Genomic DNA, 25,876 nt, shown 5'->3' with positions numbered 1-25,876 from the left:
ATTATTCTGTTCAGACATATAAAACTCTATACAATCAACATAAAATAAACCATATATCTTATGACATTATATGAATGATCATTACAAACAAATGTGTTTAGCACCTGTTTTGAGATAGCCCACTGCCTCTGAGGATCTTCATTTTCCTCCACTTTATTGCCCTAAGGCAAGTGTTTTGGCTATCTCTCCTAACTTTATATTCTGGCACCCAGGATAAAATTTTCAACAGTAAAAAAAAGAAAGGGTCCTTCCAGGATCAGGGGAAGTTGAGTGATGTAATGAAACATTCATTCATCCAGATGCCTGGCTTCTGGACCTACAATCTATAAACGACTAGTGAGAAAGACCGGAAGTTCCCAATAATGCTTCTCATTATAGAAAACTAATCTCTTAACGGCTCCTTTCCCTTTTTATAAAACTAGGGCACTATACAGTTATAAAATAGCTAAAGGATTTCCAAGTCCTTTCCAGCTCTAAAAGTACATAATTCAAAGCTACTAAAAATACTTTTAAAACTGAGATTTATATGTGTGTTTACACGCACACATACAACATACACTGTGGAAGGGGAGGGAATATATAGTGCTTTATACCAGGACTTTGCAATGCATCATTATCGAGACGTTTTTTTGTTTCTGGGAAAAAAAAAAAAAAAAAAGGTTCAGGGTGGCATTCGCCCAGCAGGGGGAGCTCTTCTGAGAAGCTAGGTTCACGAAACCGTTCCAGCTACTCCCAAACAGCCTCCGGGCGCTTCAGTCCGGATACAGCGCAGTGTTTGGGGGAACCACATCCCAGCTCAACTGGGGACCCAGCGGAATTTGTATCCCCCGTGGGCGGTCCGAATCGTGAAGGCGTTGCCCTGGGGGAAAGCGAGGGTGCGGATGGTGCTGTGGCTGCGGATGGGGGTGCTGAAGGAGCCGCCGTCTTCTAGCTCACTGTGGCTCAGGTTGAGCGCGCTCCGGCTGCAGTCCGTGCTCAGCCCCCGGAAGGTGCCGTGCAGCTTCCCCGGCATGTCATCCCTCCTCGCGGGCTCCGGTTGCAGCCGGAGCCGCTTGGGGTCGCGGCTCTGCAGCGCTTCATCGCAGCGCTCGGAAATGTCCCTCAGGATGGCATCCACTTCCGCGCAGTCCTGCCCCGCAGCACTGAACAACTCCTCCAGGCTCCTTTTGGCTGTCGCCTTGAGCAGCAAGGGTTCGGCTGTCGCCCCGCAATCCTGGGACTGCGTGATCATCAGCTTCTACAAAATATGGGGGAGGGGCGCCAAGCTGCGGCAAGCTGGACCCCCTCCCCCCTGCTGCGGGGAGCGCAAGGCGGGCCCAGACGCGAGCTGCAAAGTGGCTTAGCATGCTCCCAGCAGCCTCCACCTGTCGCCCAACTCCCTCTGGGTCCCAATCCTGGGGACCGGGTGATGAGTGCCCAGGACTATTTCCGACGTCCTGCAGTATCCCACACTCCCGCACCCCGCTTACATCCAGCACCGAGGCCAGGTGCCGGGTCCGGCTGGCAAGTTCCTTCAGTTGTACGTTCCGCTCTTTGAGCGAGGCGATCTCTTCCTGTTTCTGGGTTAGCGTCACGTGCAGCTGCAGGAGACCCACACATGAAGACGTAGGCCACTGTGGCCGGTCTCCTCTATACACCCTGCGTGAGTTATACCAGGATTCTGACACCTAATCTGGAACTGGGGGCCCAAGGGCACTTACACTGGTGAGGCCAATAATCTTGTTTATTTGACTTTTGTTTGTTTTACAAGGCACTTGGACAAAATGTATCTCAATTTTCAATGTAGGTGGTTGAGTGAAGAGTACGAATTTGGGCAACAAGCAGATCTAGGTTCTGCCTCTGAAAGTTCAATCTTCTTATACCTCAGTTTGCTAATCTGTGAAATGGGACTAGTAAGTAAGAGTATCTTTACAATCTTCAGTGATGATTGTAAATATTAAATGAGAAGAGAAACTAAATGGATAAGCACAATACCAGACATATAGGAATCTTTCAGTAAACACTGGTGTCCCTATTAAAAATCTGGTCGGGCAGGATTATTCCCACTTACTGAGACTGGAAACTGCGGGGAGCCCCTGGAGCAATAGAAGCTACCCGCAGCTCGCCCATCCACTGGTTTGGACTTACAAAGAGACACCTGCCAGCCCCTGCAACCCCCACTTCCGCCCGGAGCTCCACACCCAGACCCCCTCACCCCAGGATTCCAGCCCAGTGTCCCTACTTGGTTATTCTCAACGAGCGCGTCCCCCAGTGCCCTCTGGTTCTGGTCGGCCACTTCCTTCCAGTACTGCTCCGGCCGGGGCACGTCTGGAGGGGGCAGCGGCGGTGGCTGCAGTGCCCCTGGGTCCAGCGGCGGAGAGAGACAGGGCCCAAATGGCAGTACGTCGCCAGGAGAGAAGGGGAAGTCTCCGCCGGTCAGAGGGGGCGACATCAAAGAGGGTGAGTCTGAGGAAGAGTGCGAGCTAGGTTCGCCGCCTCAGACGCGGCCCAGCTAGCTACGGGGACAAAACTCCACGCGGGACGTCGGGTTTATGTGAAGACCTTGTTAAGTAAAGCACCCCTCACTCTGAGGTCTCTACGATTCCCAGACCCTTTCTGTCTTCTTCATACACAGCAGGCGCCCGGTGTATGCCTACCGACCTGATCTGAATTGGATCGCCACCGTGGCCAAGACAAACTTGCCTGAAGTCACACAGGCCCGCTTTTCTGTACGCGACTGTCACCCAACCTCTCCCTGACCACGTGACAGCGTAGGGCTCCCTCTCCCAGACCTCAGACCGACAAACTGAGAAAGTGCTATAGATGCAGCGATTCATCTTCTCTGTGAGGAAGGGTGAAGTCTCATAAACACGCAAGAGCCTGACCCATTGATGAGTTACTGACGACGTTGACAGATGCTGGGTTTACCACCTTCACCACCACGAAACCGAAATCTGAGCTCGTGTGATTGGTGCAGCCGAAGAACACCTCTGCCTCCTTTATTTAACTGCAAGGAGATGCCACTTGCCTGAAATGAGATCATCCACTGTGTCTCTGAAATCCTGCAGATCAAAGTCCGCTGCAGTTTGCAGGGAATGGTTCTAGAAAGAAACAACAACAACAAACAAACCAGAGGTGTAAACTAGTTCATGTCAAGTCCAGCAGGTCTGAAACTCCAGACCGAGTGTCTTTATCCCGGGTTTGGCAGCGGGTCTGCATGCATCCGGGTTCACAGCCAAGCCTGAAAATCAAAGCCCCATCCCAGGCGTGGAACCCAGCAGGCGTGGCAGGGACCAGCTCCAGAGGGTCCTGAAGGACGCCAGAACTGTTCGGGGCTGCGTTTGAGGCGTGGGTCCTTCCTTGCACAGTGTCTTGGCCCCTGGGCCTGGCCTCCTGCTGCCTCACTGGCCCGCCCCCAGACAACCAGCTGCCTCCGCCAGGTCCATTGAGTTCTTCCAGCTCTCAGTTCAACTTGCCCCCGACCGCGTCGCGGAGCTACTGCCCTAAGATAAGGGAGCGGGCGTGCTTAGACTCCATCTTTCCTCCCAAGACCCTACAGTGTGGGGAGGGTCATCCAAAGAAATAACTTGAGGCTATATATCCCGCCAACGTTCAGTCACAGCTAAACCGCCTTCTCCCCATACAGGAAGGGAAAGGTAGGCTATGATGACGGGGCAAGGATGCCAAGGAAAGTGTTTCTGTTGAGCACCCCTATGGCCCTGCTGTTTCCCCAGGAGTCAGGTGTTTACTTCCCCTCTCCACCACTCCCCACCCCCACCCCGGCCTGCGCACTGCGTAATACACCCCCAACATCCTGAACTGGACACTCTCCTGGTTCTGTAATGTGCCTGTCCATGTGAGGCAGGAGACAGAAGGCTGGCAGCTTCTGAATATTCTTATTTCCTTAATTCGTGGACATTTAGAGTTGACAAAAGCCTTTCACACAGAGTCCCTATGTTAATTTTCACACCAGTGTAGGAAGCAGGCAGCACACAGGAGGTGACTCCCCTCCCCCACCATAAAGAATCTCAAGCTGCGAGAAATTGAATTGCCCCAAGTCAACCAACTCTGAAATGGAATTGGGGCGAATCATGGAGACTGTTTCAATCTTCTTTCCTCTATACCTCACTGCCTCTAGCTTTTATCTTTTTAAGGAAAGCCTGGCTTGCAATGAAGACAGCACTGGAGAAGAGGTAAGAAGTTTTTCAAGGCATATGGTGTGAGGAAGGTATCTAACATGCCCATCAGAAATATGTATTCTACTGATTCCACTGTTATTGATTGCTTGATTCCCTTGTGTTAATCATATTCATCTCCCCAAAGCTCTTCTTTACTATTCAAATAATGCTAAGAAGAGGAACCTAGTCTGTCCCTAACCTCAAAGAAAGTGCAAGTATCAGTTTTCCTCAAGGAGGAAAACTTCAATCCAAGAGGCCTCAAGCACCAGTTGGGAACTGAGGCTATGAGGGACAAAGGAGCTTAGAAAGGACTCAGACAAATCCTGAAACACAAGTTCTGTTCTGGTTGAAGGAGCTGGCTCAAATGAAACCAGACTCATTTTCAAAGGGTGGAAAGGTTCTCCTTTTAGTAGAGATTCAGCCAAAGCCCTTTACCACAAGGAGACTTGAAGCCAACTCAGGAAGTGGAGCCCAGGAAATGCTTCCTCCAGGTCCTTGGCTCATTCTGGACATCAAACACTTCTAGAGAGGTTCCTCCTTCTGTTCACCTTACCCAGCAGGAAGGAAGCTAGAAAATTTGACCTGAGTGTGCACTGGCCAGGGTTCTTCCAGGGGATCTTCCTCTAAGGGGAATCTTTTTCTCTGCACCAGTTCTTTCTTCCCAAGGAAAAGTTCTGGACCTCTTGGGCCATCTGATATGAGCTCTGTGCTTGAAATTTTGAATCCTACCTTCCCAATTAGATACAAATGTGGCATTTCCCCAAACTACAAAGGAGGCAAAAAAAAAAAAAAAAAAAAAAAGAGGCTAATACAGAACATGATGTAAAATTTAAGTTGTGACTCCTTAAGCAAAAATTCAACAAGAGCCTGCTTGGTTTTCATTACTTGCAAAATAAGCATGTTGGAGTGAGGGAGTGATTGGGCCTCTGAGTCAGATGAAAGATGCTCAAAGTTTGTCTTTCCTTATTTGAGCATCCAGATGTAAAAAGAAAAATAAAACAGCATCTACAGGCCAACGCCCACTCTCACCGCTTGCCTGAACAATCTATGCTCTCAGTGGCCACCTACCCTGAGTCCATCTGGGCCCTAACCCAGTTCTAACCCAGGCACTTAAAGGAAGCCTGGAAAGCTGTTTCCCACCACCAACCTCAGTTCTGGGAGGTGGTCATATCTTTTGGAGTGTTCAGTGCTGGCCATTTACCCATGGACCCCATGTGCCAAGGACCTGCTGCCAGGAAGCTGGAGCTGGCACTTTTCCTGCAGGCTGCATGTAGCTAAGCCCTCCTGGACTCCTGGCCACTGCATGGCCCACTGATGAGCCAGGCAGGCTTCTGGCTTCCCAGACACCAGTGCTGGGAGGCTCCATCATCTACCTCGTGAGTGTCCGCCCTGGCAAGTGGTAGAAGTGGGATGGGAGTAAGAAAATAGGTTTCTGAGGAAAAGAAAAAAGTCAAAATACCTCTTTGCCCCATGAGGGTAAGTGACATGAGCCTTTGCAGGGGGAGAAAATGCCTTTTTTAAAGGTGCCCAATTGCTGAAGGCCCATCTCGGCAGAGAGGAACGTTTTCTGTCAGATTTCTTCCAGAGATCTTTGTCCTTGGTCCCTCTTCCCCTAAATGTAAACTCTTTTCGTCTTTTCCAGTCTTGATCGAGGAGTTATCCTCCAATCTTCACACTCCTTAGATACCCGGGGAATGAAAACTGTTAGTGAATAGCCAGGAAGGGAATGTTGGGCGCACTGACAGGTTAGGTACGGGGTGCCCAGCTCTCAAATTTGCTCCCACCTACTCGTCTGGCTCCTCAGCTGAGCAATCTCCGTATTGCTTTGTCAGGGTCCAGGGAAAAGCTGGGGAGGAGAACGGGAGACCCTTTCCCAGGAGGGTACTCCTCCAAGTGAGCCCCTCTGTCCCAGGTTGGTCAGAGCAGCTCTGAGAATGTGTCAGTCGTCACCGACTAGGAGGGAGGAAGAAGTTCCGGTCCTCCGGACTGAGATTCCAGCACTCTGTCTGCCCCACTCGCCAAACGTGCCTGCGCTCCCCGCTTGAGATGAGACAGCCTTTGCGGAAAATGAACCCTTGACTCCGGAGTCGGAATCTGGGTCGCTAGGCTTCGGGAGTGAGGGGAGATACCTGCAGTGCGGCCAAGTCACCACTAGGCGGCGCGTCGGACCCGAGTAGCGAGGAGCAGTCGGCGAGGTCCTGCAGGTCTATGGTGGTGAGCGCTGCGCGGGCAGAACCGGAGACACGCGCGGCGGACCCTCAGCCTCTCGGCCAGGTCTCGTCGCTGGCATCCCCGCCAGGGCATCCGAGCCCCGTCAAGGAAAGCTCTTTCGAGCCACGCGTGCCCCACCCACCCGGTTCGGGGAACCCGAGAGGTAGCGCGGGAGCCACTAAGGCTCACCTGGCAGCGCAGAGGGCTCCGGGTCCCGCGGATCTTCGTAGACCGACACTGGGCTACCGCCGCTGCAACCCGGAAAGAACCTCCGCGGAGGGGCGAACTAGCCGGACACAGAAACGGTGAGCATGGATCAGCCCCGGGGACCCGAAGCGTACGGACCCTGCCCGGCACCGGCCCGCAGCCCCACCTTCTTCTCCAGCTTCCCTGGCTTGCCGAAAGGCCGGCCCCGCAGCTCCAGCATCCTGTTGGGGCAGATGCTGTCGAAGGCTCGGCGTCCCGCCGCGGCACCCCCGCACGGCTGCATCCTGCCGACCCGGCCACTTGGGCCCAGGAGCCGGGAGCCAGGGGCCGGTTATTCGGAGCCGGCTGCAGACGCTGCGTTGGCGACCCACACTCAGCGCTCCGCCTGGCGCCAGCAGGGGAAGGCGCGTGGCGGGGTTGGAGGCGAGGGGTGGCTGTAGAGGTGCGGGAGGAGGGCCGAGTGCAGAGGGAAGACTGACGAGCGGGAGGGGCGGCTCGCGCCTGAGCGCCAGAGGTGGCGCCTTCAGCCCGTGACAATCTGCGCGCGGGCGGAGGCGTTAAACCTAACCTGGCAACGCGGCTTCCCCGGGGAGCTGCGAGCGCGCGGCCCCGGCCCGCGAGCGCCCTTTTCGTGAGCGTTGGCGCCGCCGCCTCCCGGCGGTGCCAGACGCAGGAAGGGAATGAGGGCGGAGGAACCCCACCGGTCCCGAACACTGGGCACCGCCTTCCCGCTTTTGGACCGCAGAGATGGAAAAGTTAACGATTTTTTTTTATCTCATTTCCTTCCCACCCCAGCCGTAAGACACGAAATAAACGCAGACTGACACTCGCTAAAGCCAGGCCAATCTGTTGGATTTGGGTGGTGGTGTAGAAATTATGGCAGGGACTCCCCAGAACTGCTTCCGCGGTACAGAAGACCCTTCCCCCAAGACTGGGGCGCACTTCTGGTCTTGATTCACCGACTTGAACAGTCTTGATACTCTGAACCCCTAGCCCACGCTTCCCGGGGCATCAAAATGGTGGGTGGGTATAGGAAAAGTGACATCTACAAATTTTCCACTGGTTTCTGAAAATGGCACCGTGGATGGGCCAAAATCCTCTGAAACCATAGTCTCTTTCTCCCCAAAGGGCTTCTCTGCCCACCACAGCATTTGGACAACTTCTGTGCAGCCAGACTTGCTTGCTCTGGGGGGTCTTGGCTGCCCTTCGGAAGCACCAAGCCTCTTCCAGGAAGGGGCATCTCTAAATTCCTGGTTAATATCTCTGTCAGGACCACTCATCTCTATCCACTTTGAGCAATCATCTAAAATTATCTTTGTAACCTCTTTTTGGCACCATGTTAGTATCTGTCTTTTTTCAAATTTTTATTTAAATTCTAGTTAGTTGACATTCAGTGCAATATTGTCTTCAGGAGTAGAATTTAGTGATTCATGACTTACATACAACACTCAGTGCTCATCATAACAAATGCCTTCCTTAATACCCATCCCTCATCTAGCCCATCCCCCACCTACCTACCTCCACCAACCCTCAGTTTGTTCTGTCTTTAAACTATTTGTTTCCCTCTCTCTTTTTCTCCCCTACCATATGTTCATCTGTTTTCTTTCTTAAATTCCACATGAGTGAAATAATCTGGTATTTGTCTTTCTCTGACTTATTTTGTTTAGCTTAATACACTCTAGCTCTGTTCACCTCGTCGTAAATGGCAAAATTCCATTTTTTGATGGCTGAGTAATATTCCAATATGCACACATACCCCACATCTTTATCCACTCATCAGTCTATGGACATTTGGGTTCTCTCCATAGTTTGGCTACTGTTGATAATACTATAAACGTCTGGGTTCATGCACCCCTTCAAAACTGTATTTTTGCATACTTTGGGTAACTACCTAGTAGTGCACTTGCTGGGTCATGGGGGTAGTTCTAACTTTTTGAGGAACCTCCATATTGTTCTGCAAAGTGGCAGCAGCAGTTTGCATTCCCATCAACAGTAAGAAGGTTCCCCTTTCTCCACATCCTGGTCAACAGCTGTTATTTCTTGTGTTGTTAAGTTTAGCCATTCTGACAGGTGTGAGGTGGTATCTCATACATTTTAATTTGTATTTCCCTGATGATGAGTGATGTTGAGCATCTTTTCATGTATCTATTAGCTATCTGGATGTCTTTTTTGGGAAAGTGTCTATTCGTGTCTTCTGCCCATTTCTTAAGTGGATTATTTGGTTCTTTTCTTGTTTTGTTTTTAGAGAGTGAGAGTGTGAGCCAGGAAGAGGGGGAGAGAAAGAAAGAGAATCTCAAGCGGATTCCATGCTGAGTGTGGAGCCTGAGGCAGGGCTTGATCACATGACCAGAGCCAAAATCAAGAGTTGGACACTCAACAGACTGAGCCACCCAGGTGCCCCTGGATTATTTGTTTTTTGGGTTTTGAGTTTGATAAATTCTTTATAGATTTTAGATACTGTGTATCCGACATGTAATTTACAAATATCTTCTCCTAGCCTGTAGGCTGCCTTTTAGTTTTGTTGTTTCCTTCATTGTACAAGCTTTTTATCTTGCTGAAGTCCCAATAGTTCATTTTTGCTTCTGTTTTTCCCTTGCCTCAGGGGACATATCTAGTAACAAATTGCTCCTGCTGAGGTCAAAGAGATTGCTGCTTGTGTTCTTCCCAAGGATTTTGATGGTTTCCTGTCTCACGTTTAGGTCTTTCATCCATGTTGAATTTATTTTTGGGTATGGTGTAAGACAGTGGTTCAGTTTTATTTTTCTGCATGTTGCCGTCTAGTTTTCTCAACACCATTCATTGAAGAGACTTTTTTTTTTTCCATTGGATATTCTTTCCTACTTTGCGGAAGATTAGTTGACCATACTTTGTCTTATACGGAGTAATAGTAGTGAAAATACTCTTTTAAGGTGGCATGATCCTTTCTACTTGCACCTATTATCTGGCTTAATAAAGAAACCCCTAATACTGATGGAGATGATTCTACAATAGAACTAGAATAGACTTAAGAGACTTTGTGACCTTTTTCAATGCAGGGACCTGGTTGAGGTGAGGTGAGGCAGCTAGAGTCGGAGTGATATCACTGATGGAGAGGAGCTCTGGCTTTAGGGTCAGAGTACCTGAGGATTGGAACGAGGCTCCACAAGATCGGTGGACCCCAGATCTTTAGGAAAAGTACCTGGCTGGCTCAGTCAGTTGGAACATGCAACTATTGATCTTGGGCTTATGAATTCGAGACTCACATTGGGTATGGAGGTTCCTTTATAAAAAAAAATCTTTTTTGTTAAAGGAAAAGCATACCATTGACTTCAATAGAGATACTATGAAGATGATATCATTTATGTAATGCAACTGGTGCTTCTAAGTTAATGTTGTTGCTGTTGTTTTAAGGAAGCTTTTCAGCTGTACCTCCAGCCTCCCACAACCTATTCCGGGCTCTTCTTCTGGTGCCTGAGTAGCATGCTCATTAGCCAGTCCATCCTCCATCCCTATCCAACTTCCCAATCTGTAAGAGGAATAGGGGAGTTCTTAGTTGAGTTTCTGGGAGATCTCTACACGTGGAGACCAATCCCAGATTTTACAGATTAGACTCATTTTTCTTCAGTGAGTTCCAAAACATAGTCGAAAAATAGAACCGTTGTACACAAAAATGTGGCAAAAAGAGCTACAATAGCATGAATCTATGACTCCTAATCTGGATGGTTCTGGAACCAACTCACTCATATCAATGTTGGCTGAGTGATGCAGTAAATGCTGGTGAAAACAACTCCTCCCCAAAGTCGCTCGTTTGTAGAAGAGCTAGTGGCCCTACGTCACCCCTCAACAGCCTGGTTGAGGGCTCTGGATATTTTTGGACTTGGGTCAGATGTATAATTTTCTGCCTTCTCCTTTTCCCATCACAGACCAGCTTTTCCTCAAACAGCTTGGGGATCACCACTTCCCTATCACTGAGCCAAAAATGAAACAGTTCCTGGAGGCAGAGAAGGGATCAGAAGAGCTCAGAGTAAGTGCTCCTAGTGCTGGGAGGGTGCTTGTGAAGGGAAGTATAAGGAAGATTCTCCAAATCTGCTTTGAGCGTGTTTGCTTTTCATTTATGCAAATTTGTCATACATTTAAATTGATTCTAAGTGTAGTAGAACATGACTGAGTTTATTCTGCCAAAAGTCAATTTTTTAAATCATACAGAAAATTTGAAAAAACAGTATAGTACGTTCACCTCCAATATTAACATTTTCCCATATTTGCTTCCATTTTTTCTCCGAGTTTTTCCTCTGTGTTAACTCCTCCCCTCCTTTGTACCTACTGCCACCAGCCTTCATTTCTTGAAGATTTGCTGTATGCCAGGACCCGTGAAGGGGGATTTGTATGGAACATCTCATTAAATCCATACCACAGTCCTACCAAATAGGTTATTATTGTTCCTAATTCTGCGGATGAGACTTGGACAGAGATGAGATTTGGTCAAAGTCACCCAGCAAACTGACTCCAGAGCCACTTTTTAAATCACTATTTTATACTACCTTAGGATCTCATTTGTTATTAAGATTGTTCCAGCCTCAGAGAGGTTAAGACATTGGTTTGGAGTTGACAGAACTGAGACTCCAGGCCTACAACAGACTCAGGGAGAATGATGAAGATAAGACAGCTGTGGAGTTAACTCCAGCAAGCCTCAGTCTAGTTTCTAACTCAGTTTCCCCACTTGTAAAATAATGCCTGTAACACAACTGGAGGCAGGGACTGTGCTGGCTCTCCAGCTATGTTCACTAGTTTCTTTTTAGATAGAAGTAGAGCAAGAGAGAACCTTAAGTAGGCTCCATGCCCAGTGCAGAGCCCAACTCGGGGCTTGATCCCACCACCCCCAAGAGGATAACCTGAGCTCAGGGGCTTAACCAACTGAGCCATCCAGGGGCCCCCATATAGTTTCTATTGAATGAAAGACATGGAGTTGTCTCACTCCTACATCAGGAAGATGGTGTTTTGTTTTGTTTCATTTTTGAGCATTTCCACAAACCTGTATGTGGGGGAAGTTGAGCAGTGTGGCTAATGATGGGACTCTGGAGTCTAATCATCTGCCTTCAAACCCTGGTTCCTCTACTATTCTTTACCCTCTCTGTGGGCCAGAGTCCTCTGGAAAATGGGATAATAAACTCTGCCTCATAGAATTGGAGGATTAAAATAATGAATGCTGAACACAGTGCCTGGTACACTTAAGCACTCAATGATAGCCATGATTACTATGCCATTGTTACCCTGGGCTCTCATGCAACAGGTGTAAGACATATGCGAACTGTTGAACCAAGTGATTGCAGGGTAAATGGGCTCTATTTATGGGGCCACAACTGCCTGCAACGCCTTCATTCTCAACATCTGTTAATTGTCAGAGCAGCTTTTGCTTTGCCCTAGTTCGTGGGCATGTATTGTCCCCAAAGCTTCCCAGCTGGGCATCCTCTGCACCCCAGCCCCTCCATAGGGCATGGCCTGCTGGGGGTTCTATTCAAGTTCACATCCCACCTTCCCTTTGGACCTTTGGGAATGAGCAGTCCTCAGCCGCCTAAGAGGGTCACAGGATACAGGCCTTGAAGATACCCTCTCAGACCTGATGTTCCCACTCTCAAGAGTAGACTGAAGGGAGGCAGGGCCCCTCCATCGTTACTGATGGCCTCTGTTCCCCAGCTGCCTTTACCTTCCCTCTCAGGAGATAACACGGGGAATCGTAGCATTCAAACTAAAACAGTACGTTTATTGGGGGAAAACTCCGGTCTCTCATGTGCTCTTAGGAAAATAAATAAACAAGGAGATGCGGGTATAGTACACTATTTACAACCTGCAGGATGACCTCGTCATTAAGTGGGAGCCATGAACCCTTCTGCTGGCCAAAAGTGCACTCCTTCAAAACAACGGGAGACGTCCAGCAGCTGGGTTAGGATGAAAAAGGAAACCACATGTCTATTTCATTTCAATTTCGGGGACAGGCTGCACTTCTCGCATATCTGGAAGGGCAGCATGTGAGTCAGGGAGGTTTCATTTATGGCCACCAGTAGCTGCAGCTTGCTCAGGCAGTCTTGCAGAGCGGCCTCGGGGTGCCCGCCTAGACGCAAGTCCACCGGGCGCGGGAGCTGGAGCATACGGTCAGCCAGCGCCAGGCAGCAGATGGCCAGCAGGGAGGGAGTATAGCTGGTGAAGGCATAGTCGGCCAGGCTCAGTTCTGCCACGCCGCGGGCCAAGGCTTGTGCCTCCAGGGCTTCGGAGACTTCAGCCTGCCCGGCCTCGACGCGCGCGTGCGTGAAATGCTCCAGAAAGAAGCTGATGGTTGGTGCACCGAGGCTGAAGTGCAGTTTGTGCAGCACGATGCACTCGAGGTTGCAGAGTTGCTGCCGGGAGAAGGCACCGCAGCACAGGGCCAGGAGCTGCTTCACGCGCGGCGGGTGCACCTCCACCTGTTAACCAGGGGCGTTCAGACCCCGCGGCGGCGCAGACTCCAGGGCCCGACGCCCACCCCAGTCTGAAACCCAGGAGAAAACCAGGACTCCCCTCGTCCCCAATTCCTCCCAGCGACATGGCTGGGTGGTCGCCTCTCCGTTACTTCCACTTTAATCACTTGGTATAGTACCAGCGCCGTTTCTCTAACCGGACAGTAGTAGTCCAGCTAAAAAAAGGTTTGAGAAAGTAAAATAAAAAAAAATCCCCTGGAGATTAGAGTAGCAGGGCTAAAAAGAGCTGTTGGGACTTACTTTTGGGACTGATTTCAGCCTATTTCTTTGGGGGCCCGGGTGAAAGGACTGTTAGTTGGGGGTGGGAGGAAATTGTGAAGTTAAAACTGTGGGGTGCTTACGTTTGAAAATGTATGACACAGTTAATTCAGAGAGCCCAGCACTAAATCGTGTGCACTTGGAAAGCCAGGTGGTGACCCGAGGGTGGCCAAGAGCTTGGCAGTCCCCTAAGACCCTGTGTACAAGTACCTGTTTGCAAGCGATGAGCAGGGACGTGACCCCCAGCAGCTGGAAGCAGTCTGCAGCCACAGGCGTGGTGATAAGAAAGCGGTCCAGCGTGTTCACCGCCAGGCACAGCGATTCGAAGGAGAGATGGAATTGGCGGTGCACGGGGATCAGCCAGCTAAGCAGCTTACAGCGGGATTCCGCCGTTACCTGCCGGGAGGGAGGCGGGAGGAGGACCGGCTGAGCCTAGCGCAAAGAGGGTCTGCGGCAGAGACCAGCCCAGAAAACCCAGGGGGCTTCCCTGGAGGAAGGCACAAAGGAAAAAACGTAAAGGCGCTGGAAATGGACAAACCCGGGAAGCGCTCCGGCGTAGACACCAATGGTCAGGGAAAGGAGCCGGAATGCTCAGATTCGTACCTGGCCCTGTGGCCGCCTGTGTATACACATTACCTTGCGTAATCCTCTCAGCAATTCACTGCGGGGAAGAGACCCCTATTTTGTAGATGAAGAAACAAGCTCTGAATTGTTAAATGGCTTGCCCGGGGTCGGGAGGAGTCCTTACTGGAGCTCAGAAACGGTCTTGACTCCTCTGCCTTCTACCTTGTCCCCGCTAACCAGTATGGGAACTTCGGACAAGTCACTTAAGACGTCTAGGCCTCCCTTTTCTCCGTTTGTAAAATGAGGACAGTGGCCCGGGCCTCCAAAGCCCTTTCCCGCTCGGACGGAGAACGTCCGCGAGCGCGGGCGGGGGCGCTGCGGGGGGCAAACCGAGCGGAAGAGAGACCCAGAGGGGAGGCGGCGGGGGGCTCGCTCTACCCGCGCCTCACTTGTGGCTGCCGCGCTAGCGACTCCCGCGGGTGGAAGTGGCTCTCCCGCGACCTGCGGAAGACGTAGCAGCTCTGCCCGTAGTCCCGGAAGGTCTGTAGATCTAGCCGCACCACCTGCGGGGCAGGAGCCGGCAGGGAGCTGCAGCCTAGCGCCGCGGAAGCTGCGGGGCTGTCTGCACCCTCGGATCCAGAGCTGGGGGATTCGAACAGGTCGCAAACACCGGAGTCTCCTGGGAGGGGGCACGGGTTCAGGGGCCGCAACGGCTGCTTCCTCCGGAGCCGCGGGCGCCTGTTCTTCTTTACCGGGGCGCGGAGGTTCTGGTCTTCCCGCCTCCTAGCCCGGGCGGCAGGGCTCGCGAGACTCGCGGGGCAGGGGGTCACCATTCTGCAGCCTGGTGGCCGCCTCGGAGGTTCCCCGCCTGCGGCGAACCGAAGGCGCTCACGAAAGCGCGAGATATTCTGGCCGAATCGGCGGCGAGGCCCTAAGTATTCTGCGGGCGCCGGCCCCCTACCACACCCCCGGCTTCTCACTGGCTGATTATTGAGCGGCACAAGGCCGAGTTTTCCCGGCTAAAGAACCGCTTCCGAGCGAGCTGCTGGCGACATCCAGTTCGCGAGGCCCGCAGGCGAGAGGAGGAGCTACCCGGGTCGGAGCGCACCCTGGATAAATTGCTAGCCCCGCGTGCGTCCTGCGTTACCCAGGTAACCGAGCCGGGTTAGCAGCGTGGGCTGCGCGCGCCTCCGGGGGTGCGGGCGGGGCGGCGGTTTAGTTGAGTTTGGGCCGAATCCTGGGGCTTCCTTCTATTGCTCCCGGGCAAAAGATTCTCCCCGCAGCACTCGCGCAGTCCTGGGCCGGATAATCTCGTACGTGCTAGCACTTTCTACGCAGCCTCCAATCCCGATCGGTAATTTTGTAAAAGGTAGCTTCCGAACTCCAAACGAAGGCTCCAACTAGAATTCTGTCAGCGTGGGAGTTTTCTTCAGTAACCTACACAAGCAATAATTCTAATTCGACCGCGTTTGTAAATTTTTTTTTTTTTTAGGCGGGACCCCAGGATCCGAATGTCACTCCTTGCGCTGATCTCTGGGAGCAGAGCCTCCACGGGTTCCTCCGCGCTGTGTATCTGGGAGCTGGTCCAGCCCGCCAGGCACGCAGTCGTGCCGAAAACCAGAGGTTGCCCCGCGAACCTCAGACTGCAGATTTGCAGTACTGTAACATTTGTTCCGCACTTGCCTCCCCAAACCAAGTAAGCTGGAGGGGTTGCGAACCTAACACGACTGGAGGGTTGCATTGCTAGCTTCATCGAATTGCTCACGGCCTTTTCTGTTTTGGGTCATTCGCTTCTAGCCCGCTCCCCGGGGCGGGGTGGGTCAGTCCTCCTTGATTATTCCCCGCTCTCCTTTTTTGCTCCTTCAGAAGGACAAAAAAGTGAAGCTGGAGCCTGAGGGGAAGTGCCCAGGAAGGAGAGACTGGGCTGGATGTGGCACTTTCCTCACTGCACTGCTGGTTTAGTCCCTGGCCTCCTGTTCTGAGAGGTAGGAGGTGGAGTCCTCTGCCTGAGTGAACCTTTCCCTAGGGACTTTGATCCTGAGATAAAGGGGCACCAGTAGCATCTAGTCAGCCTTGGAGGCATTTCTCAGCGGCAGAAAACCTACATACTCTCAGCTTGATGAACTTCCCAGGAGAACTGCAAGAAGTGAGTTGGCCAGGTGACACAAGAACAGGTTGAACCATTCCCACCTTATTTCAGAAGAAAGCGGACAAATGTGTATAATCAAATTTAAATTCCTGCCCCCAGAAATGTAGTTGGGTGTGGGGTGTTTTCTCCTACAGACGCAGGAAAGAGAAAAGAGACAGATTCTCTGTCTGGTCAGTTTTACTCCTATTTCCCTCTAGCTCTGAGCAAGGTCTTTAGTTCCATACCTAAATAGTGGCATTTGTAACTTGAGAGATGAGGTAAGAACCACCCTCTTTGAACAAACAGGTGCTAGCACTTGCTGTCTTCTCCCAAGCTATTGTTGGGGAACTATTGTGGGAGGAGCAATTAAACCTGTGGAGAGGGCTCAGATGTCAGACTTTTTCCTTGAGAAGCTTTCTGGATGAGGAGGAAGGGTCTAGGAATTCTGATCCTTCTCATCCACCCAGATGGCCATGTGGTAAAGTGGAAGGGGCACATAGTCAACTCCTGGGGTCAAAATTGTCACTCCTATTTATTGGTCATCGTGGGCTAGCTGTTTACATTCTCTGAGTCTCTGGTTCCTCATTTGTTAAATGTGATTGTTAATACTTGGCCTGAGAGTCAAGTGAAATCTATGTGAAAACTCAAAGTCCTTTTTGAACATAAAATGGGGGTGGTGGTGGGAGAGTGTCACCTTAAAGTCTTCATTGGGAAGTCAATTCTTATGAAAATGCAGAAGGGTCATTTTGTCCACCTGTGGATGTGAGACTGGTGTCTGCAGTTAACTTCCAACAGGCAGTACCTGAGCTTCGTACTGACAGGTGATGTACTCCTCAGTATCTGAGGAATGCCTGCTGTGCCAGGTCTAAGAGAATGGTGAAGGTTTCATGGGTCCTGGGGTGCCTGGCTGCCTCAGTCGATGGAGCATGCAATTCTTTTTTTTTTTTTAATGTTTTATTTATTTTTGAGAGAAAGATAGAGGCAGTGTGAGCAGGGGAGGATCAGAGAGAGAGGGAGACACAGAATCCGAAGCAGGCTCCAGGCTCTGAGCTAGCTTTCAGCACAGAGCCCGACCAGGGCACAAACTGTGAGTTCATGACCTAAGTCAAAGTCGGATGCTTAATCGACTGAGCCACCCAGGTGCCCCGAGCATGCAATTCTTAATCTCAGGGATTGTAATTCAAGCCCCAAGTTGGGTGTAGATCTTAAAAGAAAAGAAAAAGGCTGCATGGATCCTTAATTCACAGAGCTGGCACTCTAGTGGGAGAAACAAAGAACCACTTGTCACATTTCAAAAATTATTATGATAGAGGATCTCCTGGGTGTAGGCTTGACAAATAAAATACAGTTAAAATGAAGTGTCAGATAAATTTTAGCATCAGTCTGTTTCAGATATTGCATGGGAAACTTTATGCTGAAAGATTGTTATTTATCTGACATCCAGATATTTTGTGGGGGATACTTAAACTAAAAGATTATTTGTTGTTTGTCTGAGATTTGAATTTAACTGAGCCTTCTAACATCTGGCAGCCCCTTCTGGGTATCATGGAGCCCATGGTACAGCCAAGTGGCCTGGTCTGGAGAGGCTTCCCAGTGCAAGTGATGGTTACCCTAAGACAGAAGATGAAGGGCTTGAAAGAAGAGAAGAGGGGGATTTGGGTGAGAATTCCCCACATAAAGGAATAGGATGTTGGGAGGTCTGGAAGTATGGCTTTAGTAACATTCTAGGTCTACCTGATATGGAATGGCTGGAATACAGAGTTGTAAGACAGAGAAGGGAGATAATCCTTAATACTTACATCAAACTTGTATGCCAGGTACTGTGTTATGATCCTTATGAATATTATTGTACTAATTTAATCTTCACTACAACTCTATGAGATAGATTTTATTATTGTCCTCTTTTTATAGATAAGAAAATTGAGGAGTAAAGAGGAAAATTAATTTGGCCAAGGTCCCACAGATAGTAAATGGTAGAATGAAGATTCCAACAGCCTTGTTCTGTAATCACCATGCTACTGATTAACAGCAAGATCATGCAGTACCTTGAAGGTCCATTAAATGCTGAAGACTTTACTTGAACCCACTGAGGAGGCCTTACCAAAAGAGAGAGAATCTATCTGATGTTTTAAAAGATTATTCTGGCTGATGTGTGGAAAATGGATTGTAGGGGAAACAATGGAGGCCATGTAGATGTAGTATTTGTGGTATGAACAATATAGTCCCAGTTAAGGGCTTTTTATTTTCCCTTAGAAGGTTCTTTAAAATTTATCTTTTCTAATTTGAGACGTGAGTGTAATACACCTTAAAGGCACTAGGTAAATATAGAATACTTTAAAGTTGTAGAACCTAGGGGCACGTGGGTGGCTCAGTTGATTAAGTGTCCCACTCTAGATTTCAGCCTAGGTCATGATCTCACAGTTCACGGGTTCAAGCCCCACATTGGGCTCCATGCTGACAGTGTGGAGCTGCTTGAGATTCTCTCTCCTCTCTCTCAAAATGAATAAATAAACAGTAAAAAAAAAAAAAAAAAAAAAAGTAGAACCTAATTAAACCCAGGTTTCTATAATGAAAGTTGATTAACCATGTTTTCACCCTGCTTATTTTCAGGTGTGGTTTTGAAACCTGCGAGAGAGTATTAATATAATAGAACTAAAGTTATCTAGTTTTGTTTTTTTCCAGTTTGACACTTCAGCTTCAATCAAAAGCCCTCACCCTGCCTCAGCGCTTTGCTTCGACTGTGACTGAGGTAGGAGAATGCATTTACTAACAGTACTTATTTAGCAAACAGAGTAAGTGGGTTGGGGGGTGGCACCTATATGTGGACAATATTCTTAGCACCTCAAGATGCTTGAGCTCACTTTTGATTTTAAATCACTAAAACTTATATCAGTCACTAAAAATTAAAATTACTTTAAACGATTTCCTATTAATGTAGGTAAGTGCCCATATTGAAAAGTATTAAGGGAACTGGAAGTCAGACAAGTTTTTCTGCTTTTAGTAAACAAAGAGCAGGAATTTTCAACACATATTTTTAAAGCCAGATATTTTGACTTGCGTATCTAAACATTACTTTATTATTTTTTTAAATGTTTATTTTTGAGAGAGAAAGAGCGTAAATGCATGCACACACAAGCAAGGGAGGGACAGAGAGAGGAAGACACAGATTCAGGAGCAGGTTCCAGGCTCTGAGCCTGACGAGCCTGACGTGGGACTTGAACTCACAAGCAGTGAGATCATGACCTGAGCCAAAGTCAGATGCTTAGCCGACTGAGCCATCCAGGCGAACTTTGACTTGCACATCTAAATGTCCACCAGTATTGGCACCTAGGGAAAAGGCAGCCTCTCTGTTATCAGCCTTCTTCCTGCTTTGCCAGTTACCAGTTCATCAAGGGTTTGGTGTACACACTCAAGGGCATTGCTTCCTCCCTCATGCATACCTGGGCTTTTCAGTCCAGTTCACACCCACCAGTGGTGTTCTGCCTGGAATAGGTGGTACTGTGTAGTGGTGGCGAAGAGGTTCAGCTCTGGAGTCAGCTCCTCCAGTGTGAAGCCCAGCTATGCAGCGCATGAGCTCTGCAAACCAGGGCAAGTTACTCAACCTTTTTATTCCTCAGTTTCCCTAGCTGTTAAAAAAAAAAAAAATGGGGTAATAAGAATAGCCTGTAAAATTGCTGTGAGGATTAGTTAAGGCATATAGTGGGCACAGATAGTGCTCAGTATGAGCTTGCTGCTACTCTAATTACGTTTTTTTCTAGCTAAGGTGTATGACTTTCTGGTATCCAGGGTGGCTGAGGAAAATAATACCTGCCATAATTTTGCTGATATACATACATATATGATAAGAATCGGACATTGAGAAGAAGTAAAAGAGTAGTAAGCAAAGTAGCAGCATGCTTGAGGCCAGTTCAGACCCCAGCTCTTGTAATACGGGAGACTAAGGGACTCGTTTCAGTGGGCCTTGAATTGAAAGCTTTTCTTCAAACTTTCATAGCTTGATGCTCTCTTTGATGCTTTCCCTTTAGATGATAGAATTGCAAATGTAGATAAGAGGTGTCAGGAGGGAACAGTCCTCCGTGATGTACTCATAAGAAGAAAAATGCAAACTAAAGCCATCATGAGATACTCCATTGTACATAATCTGCTTGATGAAAGTTGAAACGTTTGGTAAGAGAATTTAGGGAAATAGGCCTCATCTGTTTTTGGTGAGAGTGTAAATTGGTATAGCCATTTTGGAAGACAATTTGGCAAGATCTGTAAAGATTCAAAATGCACATAATCTTTAGTATTTCCACTCCTTGATAATTATTCTGCATCACTGCAAAATTATTTGATAAGGAGTTTATCACAATATTCTTGTTAAAAGCAAAACATTGGCTATCTTCAATAAGGGACATATGAGACACAGAATACTATGTGGCTGTTAAAAAGAATGAGGCAGGAGGCATCTGGATGTCTTAGTTGGTGAAGCATCCAACTCTTGATCTCAGTTCAGGTCTTGATCTCAGGATCGTGATCAAGCCCTGAGTTGGGCTCCACAGCATGGAGTCTACTTACCAAAAATAAAAAATAAAAAATAAATAAAAATGAGGCAGGTATTCATGGACTGATGTAGAAGGATTTTCAAACTACAGTGCTAAGTGAGTTGCAGAGCAGTATGTCAAATATATTGTCACTTAGGTTAAAAAAAAATATATATACATATACCCTTATATATGCATAGAATCTCCCTGGAAGGGTACACAAGAAAGCATTAAATAAAGCAAGGTGCAGAGCAGTGTGTCAAATATACTGTCACATGTGTAAAAAAAAAAATATATATATATATATTTTATATAAAAGCATTGAATCTCCCTGGAAAGATATACAAGAAACTAGTAACATAGGTTGCCTCTGGGAAGAAATCCTGGGAGACAGAAATAAGAGAGAGAGGCTCTTCCTGCTGTACACTGTCATTGGTCTTTTGAATTTTGAACTGTATGTCTTATGTATTTCAAAAATAGCATTTTTCATATGCCCGTGGCCTGGACATTTGAAAACCGGGAACCCAGGTTAGTCCTGAAGAAATGGTGATCACTGTTATATGTGAACATTAGAAAGAGTGGATAGAATAGAACAGGGCCTGTGCACTCCAGGAGCAAAGTTTTGTAACTGCATAAGTGAGACTGTTGTTTTGGAAGATGGATTATGTATCAGTGAACAGAACAGAAAAACATCCCTGTCTTCCTGGAGTTTCTAGGGGTGGAAGTGCAGGGAGAGACAAACGATACGGGGACTGGCACATGGGGAGTGCCACAGGGAGATTGATAAAGTTCACTGGAAAGATTTGGGCAGAGACCTCTAGGAAATGAGGGGGTTGGCCATGTGGACATATGGGGAGGAGCATCGTAGTCAGAGAAAATAGTGATACAGGGGCCCCATGGCATGAGCAGGTCTGCCATGTGAAGGAACAGCAAGGAGGCCAATGCAGCTGGAGCAGGAGTGAAAAGGCGAGCAGCAGGTGAGGTAGGCGAGCTCATGGGCCAGATCACATGGGACCTTGTATTGCTAGCATTCAGTGACTTCTTAGGCCTTGTTACGTTGCACTTCTATTTAACGTAGCATTTAATCATCACTTCAATCATATGAAAGAGGTACAGTTATTTTACCCATTTTACCAATGAGAGAGGTTTTAGAGAGGCTCAGGTGCTTGCTTGAGGGTACACAGCAATTAAGCGGAAAACCAGAATTTAAACCCAAGTCTGTGATTCTAGCCTGGACATTCATCCCTGTGCTGTTCTGTGTTTGATAAATGCTAAGGGAGAACCAAGCAGAGGCTTTGCGTCCACACTTGGGCCACTGCTTAGAAAGGAGAATAAAGCTGAGGGAATAGAGTCCACAAAAGATGGAGGAGCCCAGAGGGTCAGAGCTGGTTGAACTTTTTTGTGATAAACTTGGTGGCTCTGTGGTGTAGTTTAGCAAGGCAGGCAGAATTCCCTGCCCCATGCGTGGGCCAGAAGCACAAGTTGAGCTAGGGAAAAAGAAGCAGGGCTTCAAGGGTAAAAGAAGTGTTAAGCCATTTGGAGTGTGACGACCATAGACTGTATCTAATTTCTTGGAACCAGCCACCTGTTAGGAAATGACATGAGAAAGTGACAGTTGACTTGGTTTCTCACAGAGAGCCCTAGTGCTGAATAAACAAGTTTAAGTTGTCGGGAGAGGACAAATTCGGTTATCTGGCAGGCTTGCTGGAAGTGAAGAGACAGTCTCACAAAGAAGGCTGACCTGGAGAGTGAGGGAAACTGGTGGCTTTGTACTTGAGCAGTGACTGATTGTTTAAAAGTTCAGCTTTCCATGTTCCATTCTTGGTGTGAACATACATTTTAAGTTAAGTGGTAGATCTAAGACAAACCAGTAAAGAATCTTTAAAAAAAAAAAAAAAAAGGGGCGCCTGGGTGGCTTAGTCGGTTAAGTGTCCTACTTTGGCTTAGGTCATGATCTCGCGGTTCGTGGGTTCAAGCCCCGCGTCGGGCTCTGTGCTGACTGCCAGCTCAGAGCCTGGAGCCTGTTTCAGTCTGTGAATCCCTCTCTCTCTGACCCTCCCCTGCTCACGCTGTCTCTCTCTCTCTCCTAGAAATAAATAAAACATTAAAAAAAAAAAAAAAAGAATCTTTAAAAAAAGATCCCCTGTTGCTAGAATATCAGCGTACCTAAACACTGGAGTTGTCTGTCTCTGCTCTTTCACAGCTATGATTTAACAAGTGCCTACTAAGTACTGGACATTGCTCTCACTTTGTGGCAGTAGGTAGGACACACAAGGCCTCTCCTGGCACAGAATGGGGAGGGGAGAGGCTGAAAGTAAAACAGCAAGCAAAATATAAATGATATTAGGGGCTCTTGGGTGGCCTAGTCGGTTCAGTGGATGGCAGTTGATTTTGCCTCACGTCATGATCTCATGGTTCATGGGATTGAGCCCTGCGTTGGGCCTTGTGCTGATAGCACGGAGTCGGCTTGGGATTCTTTCTCTCCCCGTCTCTCTGCCTTTCTCTCGGCTCACGCTCTTCTCCTCCTTCCCTCTCTCTCTCTCAAAATAAATATAATTTTTTAAAATGTTTGTTTATGAGAGAAAGAGCATGAGCAGGGGAGGGACAGAGAAAGAGGGAGACACAGAATCTGAAGCAAGCTCCAGGCTCTGAGCTGCCAGCACAGAGCCCAACGTGGGGCTCGAACTCATGAACTGTGAGATCAAGACTTGAGCCAAAGTTGGATGCTCAACCTACTCATGTGCCGCATGTGATCACAAGTAAAAATAGGTCTTTTTCTCTTAATGTTGTGCAAATCCATTCCCTAAGTGAGATTTCTCAAAATATTGGTTTAGTTGATATGTCCTTTGGCGAGCAGTATTTTCTGGTGGGGAGGGAATCCTACAAATGTTTAGAAAAGGATAGTTAAATTCTCCTGAAGTAATTATCTCAAGGTGGCTTGCAAAAGAAGTGAATGTGAAGTCGGCTCACTGTACACAGTTAATTTTTCCCAACCACATGAAATATAAAGCTAGTACGTCTCTGTGTTTATTGTTGCTTTTATTATTTCAAATGATGAGGCTGCAGGTTGCAGAAAGGTCTTTTTAATGCCCAGTGGGGCATCCTATGTTAAAATAACCTCAAGCTTCACTGTTAAATAGGGAAGATCTATCATGTCTTTTCTTTCCCTTAACAACACAGGCAACAAAGAGGGCAGCAATTAGTATCTTTAGACTGTGGTAAAATAACCTCTTGTCCCAAATGGAAAGCAAAGTTGGTCCTATTGAAAAACAACAAAAGGGAAGGCTGAAGGCCACGGTATGTAATGCAGCTACTTGAATGTTAAATCACAGGGTGCAGATCAAAACAGAGCAGCTGTTGAGGGCTGCCTTGTCATAGGTTTCTTAGAATTTATGAGAAAAGCCAAGAGCCTGCAGTTAACAAAAGCTCTCAGCAAGTAGGAAGTTCGGTTGCCCTGTTGGGAGTTCGGTGCCCTGTTGAGAGGCAGCCTCCACTCTTGGAGTGTGTTTAGCTATGTGGACTTGAAATAAGTGGATGGAGTGGCTGAATCTTTTTTCTTCCCACGTGGCAAGTCTGGATGTTAAAGTTGTACCCTTCAGGAACAATGTTCCATAGTACTTTGGAGAGACAGATGCTCAGTTTTCCTCAGCATTATAAACGCACATTTCTGTATTATTATCATATCTCCTATTTCTGTTTCAGCTTAGAGGCATATATGTGTGAACCCCTTAGGAAGCATCTGATTTGCTCCATGCATTGTGCATTCTAGATTGTATTCTAGAATCGCATTCAAGATTCTAACATAATTCATAAAATAATTTATTTATTTTTGAGAGAGAGAGAGAGCAGAAGCAGGAGAGAGGCAGAGAGAGAGGGAGACACAAAATCTGGAGCAGCCTCCAGGCTCTGAACTGGTAGCACAGAGCCCACTGCGGGGCTCGAACTCATGAACTGTGAGATGATGACCTGAGCTGCAGTTGGATGCCCAACTGACTGAGCCACCCAGGCGCCCCTACTGCCCATTTTGTAATTGTTGGTTGGATAGTTTGGATGTTAACCCCTTATCAGATACATGATTTGAAAATCTCTATTCCCATTTAGTAGGTTGCCTTTTGTTGTGTTGTTGGTTTCTTATACTGTCCATAAGATTTTTCATTTGGTATAATCTCATTTCTTTTAGCTTTTGTTCCCCTTGCCTGAGGAGCCTGGTCAAAAAATTATTGCTAAGACCAATGGCAGAAAGTTTATTTCCTGTTTCCCTTAGCAGTTTGATGGCTTTAGGTCTTACCTTCAAGTCTTAAATCGATTTTGAATTTGTTTTTGTATATGGTGTAAGATAGTGGTTTATTTTCACTCTTTTGCATGTAGCTGTTCAGTTTTCCCAAAACCATTTCTTGAAAAGACTCTCTTTTCCCCATGGTATATTCTTGTCTCCTTCCTCATAGATTAATTGACCTTCTAATTTTTTTTAATGTTGGTTTATTTTTGAGAGAGAGAGGGAGGGAGTGAAGGACAGAGAGAGAGGGAGACACAGAATCCAAAGCAGGCTTCAGGCTGTAAGCATTAGCACAGAGCCCAACATGGGGCTGGAACTCATGAACTGAGAGATCATGACATGAGCTGATGTCGAATGCTCAACCAGCTGAGCCCCAAGTGCACCTTGACCTTCTAAATGTGGATTTACTGGGGTACCTGGGTGGCTCAGTCTGTTAAGTGTCCGACTTAGGCTCAGGTCATGATCTCACAGTTCATGAATTCGAGCCCCGCCTCGGGCTCTGTGCTGACAGCCAGCTCAGAGCCTGGAACCTGTTTCAGATTCTGTATCTCCCTCTTTCTCTGACCCTCCCCTGCTCACGCTGTCTCTCTCTCTCTCTCTCAAATAAATAAAACAAAAAAAAAATTTAAATGTGGATTTACTTCTGGGCTCTCTGTCCTATTTCATTGATCTATATATCTCTCTCTTCTTGCCAGGATCATACTGTTTTGATTACTATAGCTTTGTAGTATAATTTGAAATCTGAGCACTGATATCTCCTGCTTTGTTCTTCTTTCTCAAGATTGCTTTGGCTGTTTGCAATCATGTACAGCTTTCTCTGTGGACATAGGTTTTTATTTCTTTGGGGTATATAGCTAGAAATGGAATTGCTGCTGGGTCACATATTAACACTTCATTAAACTTTTGAGGAATTGCCAAACTGCTTTCCATAGTGGTTGCACGATTTTATATTCCTCCAGCCATGTATGAGGGGTCCATTTTCTCCAGAGTCTTAACCAACACTTGATCTTGTCTGCCTTTTTAGTTATTTTAGTAGTGGTGAGGAAGTATCTCGTTAGGGT

At 47.8% G+C, this 25,876-nt stretch overlaps 2 protein-coding genes across 2 annotated transcripts; both read right to left on the bottom strand.

Moving 5' to 3' along the window:
• Window positions 1-670: 670 nt before the first annotated feature.
• MCIDAS (multiciliate differentiation and DNA synthesis associated cell cycle protein) lies at window positions 671-6,858 on the bottom strand. Its single transcript, XM_039244522.1, has 7 exons — window positions 6,742-6,858; window positions 6,558-6,654; window positions 6,287-6,378; window positions 3,008-3,080; window positions 2,222-2,445; window positions 1,470-1,580; window positions 671-1,237 (listed from the first exon to the last, which is right to left on the bottom strand). The coding sequence occupies exons 1-7, from the start codon at window positions 6,856-6,858 to the stop codon at window positions 797-799; spliced, it is 1,155 nt and encodes a 384-aa protein (XP_039100453.1). The 3' UTR covers window positions 671-796.
• Window positions 6,859-12,258: 5,400 nt separating this feature from the next.
• Window positions 12,259-14,862, bottom strand: CCNO (cyclin O). The gene is made up of 3 exons (XM_039244521.1): window positions 14,338-14,862; window positions 13,535-13,720; window positions 12,259-13,012 (listed from the first exon to the last, which is right to left on the bottom strand). Exons 1-3 carry the CDS (start codon window positions 14,719-14,721, stop codon window positions 12,527-12,529), a joined length of 1,056 nt encoding a protein of 351 aa, XP_039100452.1. The 5' UTR covers window positions 14,722-14,862; the 3' UTR covers window positions 12,259-12,526.
• Between the last annotated feature and the right edge of the window lie 11,014 nt (window positions 14,863-25,876).

Source organism: Hyaena hyaena, unplaced genomic scaffold, assembly GCF_003009895.1.
Source record: "Hyaena hyaena isolate Hyena2069 unplaced genomic scaffold, ASM300989v1 scaffold_241, whole genome shotgun sequence".
NCBI classification, from domain to species: Eukaryota; Metazoa; Chordata; class Mammalia; order Carnivora; family Hyaenidae; genus Hyaena; species Hyaena hyaena.
Note: the sequence above shows the minus strand (reverse complement) of the source record. Positions and strands in the feature narration are given on the sequence as shown.

Excerpts from the sequence above, each read along its gene's own strand:
- MCIDAS (XM_039244522.1), bottom strand. The coding sequence starts at position 6,858 with ATGCAGCCGTGCGGGGGTGCCGCGGCGGGACGCCGAGCCTTCGACAGC. Across the intron at positions 6,379-6,557 it reads GGAGCCCTCTGCGCTGCCAG|CGCTCACCACCATAGACCTG; the intron begins GTGAGCCTTAGT and ends CTGCCCGCGCAG. Across the intron at positions 2,446-3,007 it reads AGTGGATGATCTCATTTCAG|ACTCACCCTCTTTGATGTCG; the intron begins GCAAGTGGCATC and ends ACTCTTCCTCAG.
- CCNO (XM_039244521.1), bottom strand. The coding sequence starts at position 14,721 with ATGGTGACCCCCTGCCCCGCGAGTCTCGCGAGCCCTGCCGCCCGGGCT. Across the intron at positions 13,721-14,337 it reads CGCTAGCGCGGCAGCCACAA|GTAACGGCGGAATCCCGCTG; the intron begins GTGAGGCGCGGG and ends CCCTCCCGGCAG. Across the intron at positions 13,013-13,534 it reads TGCTCATCGCTTGCAAACAG|GTGGAGGTGCACCCGCCGCG; the intron begins GTACTTGTACAC and ends CCTGGTTAACAG.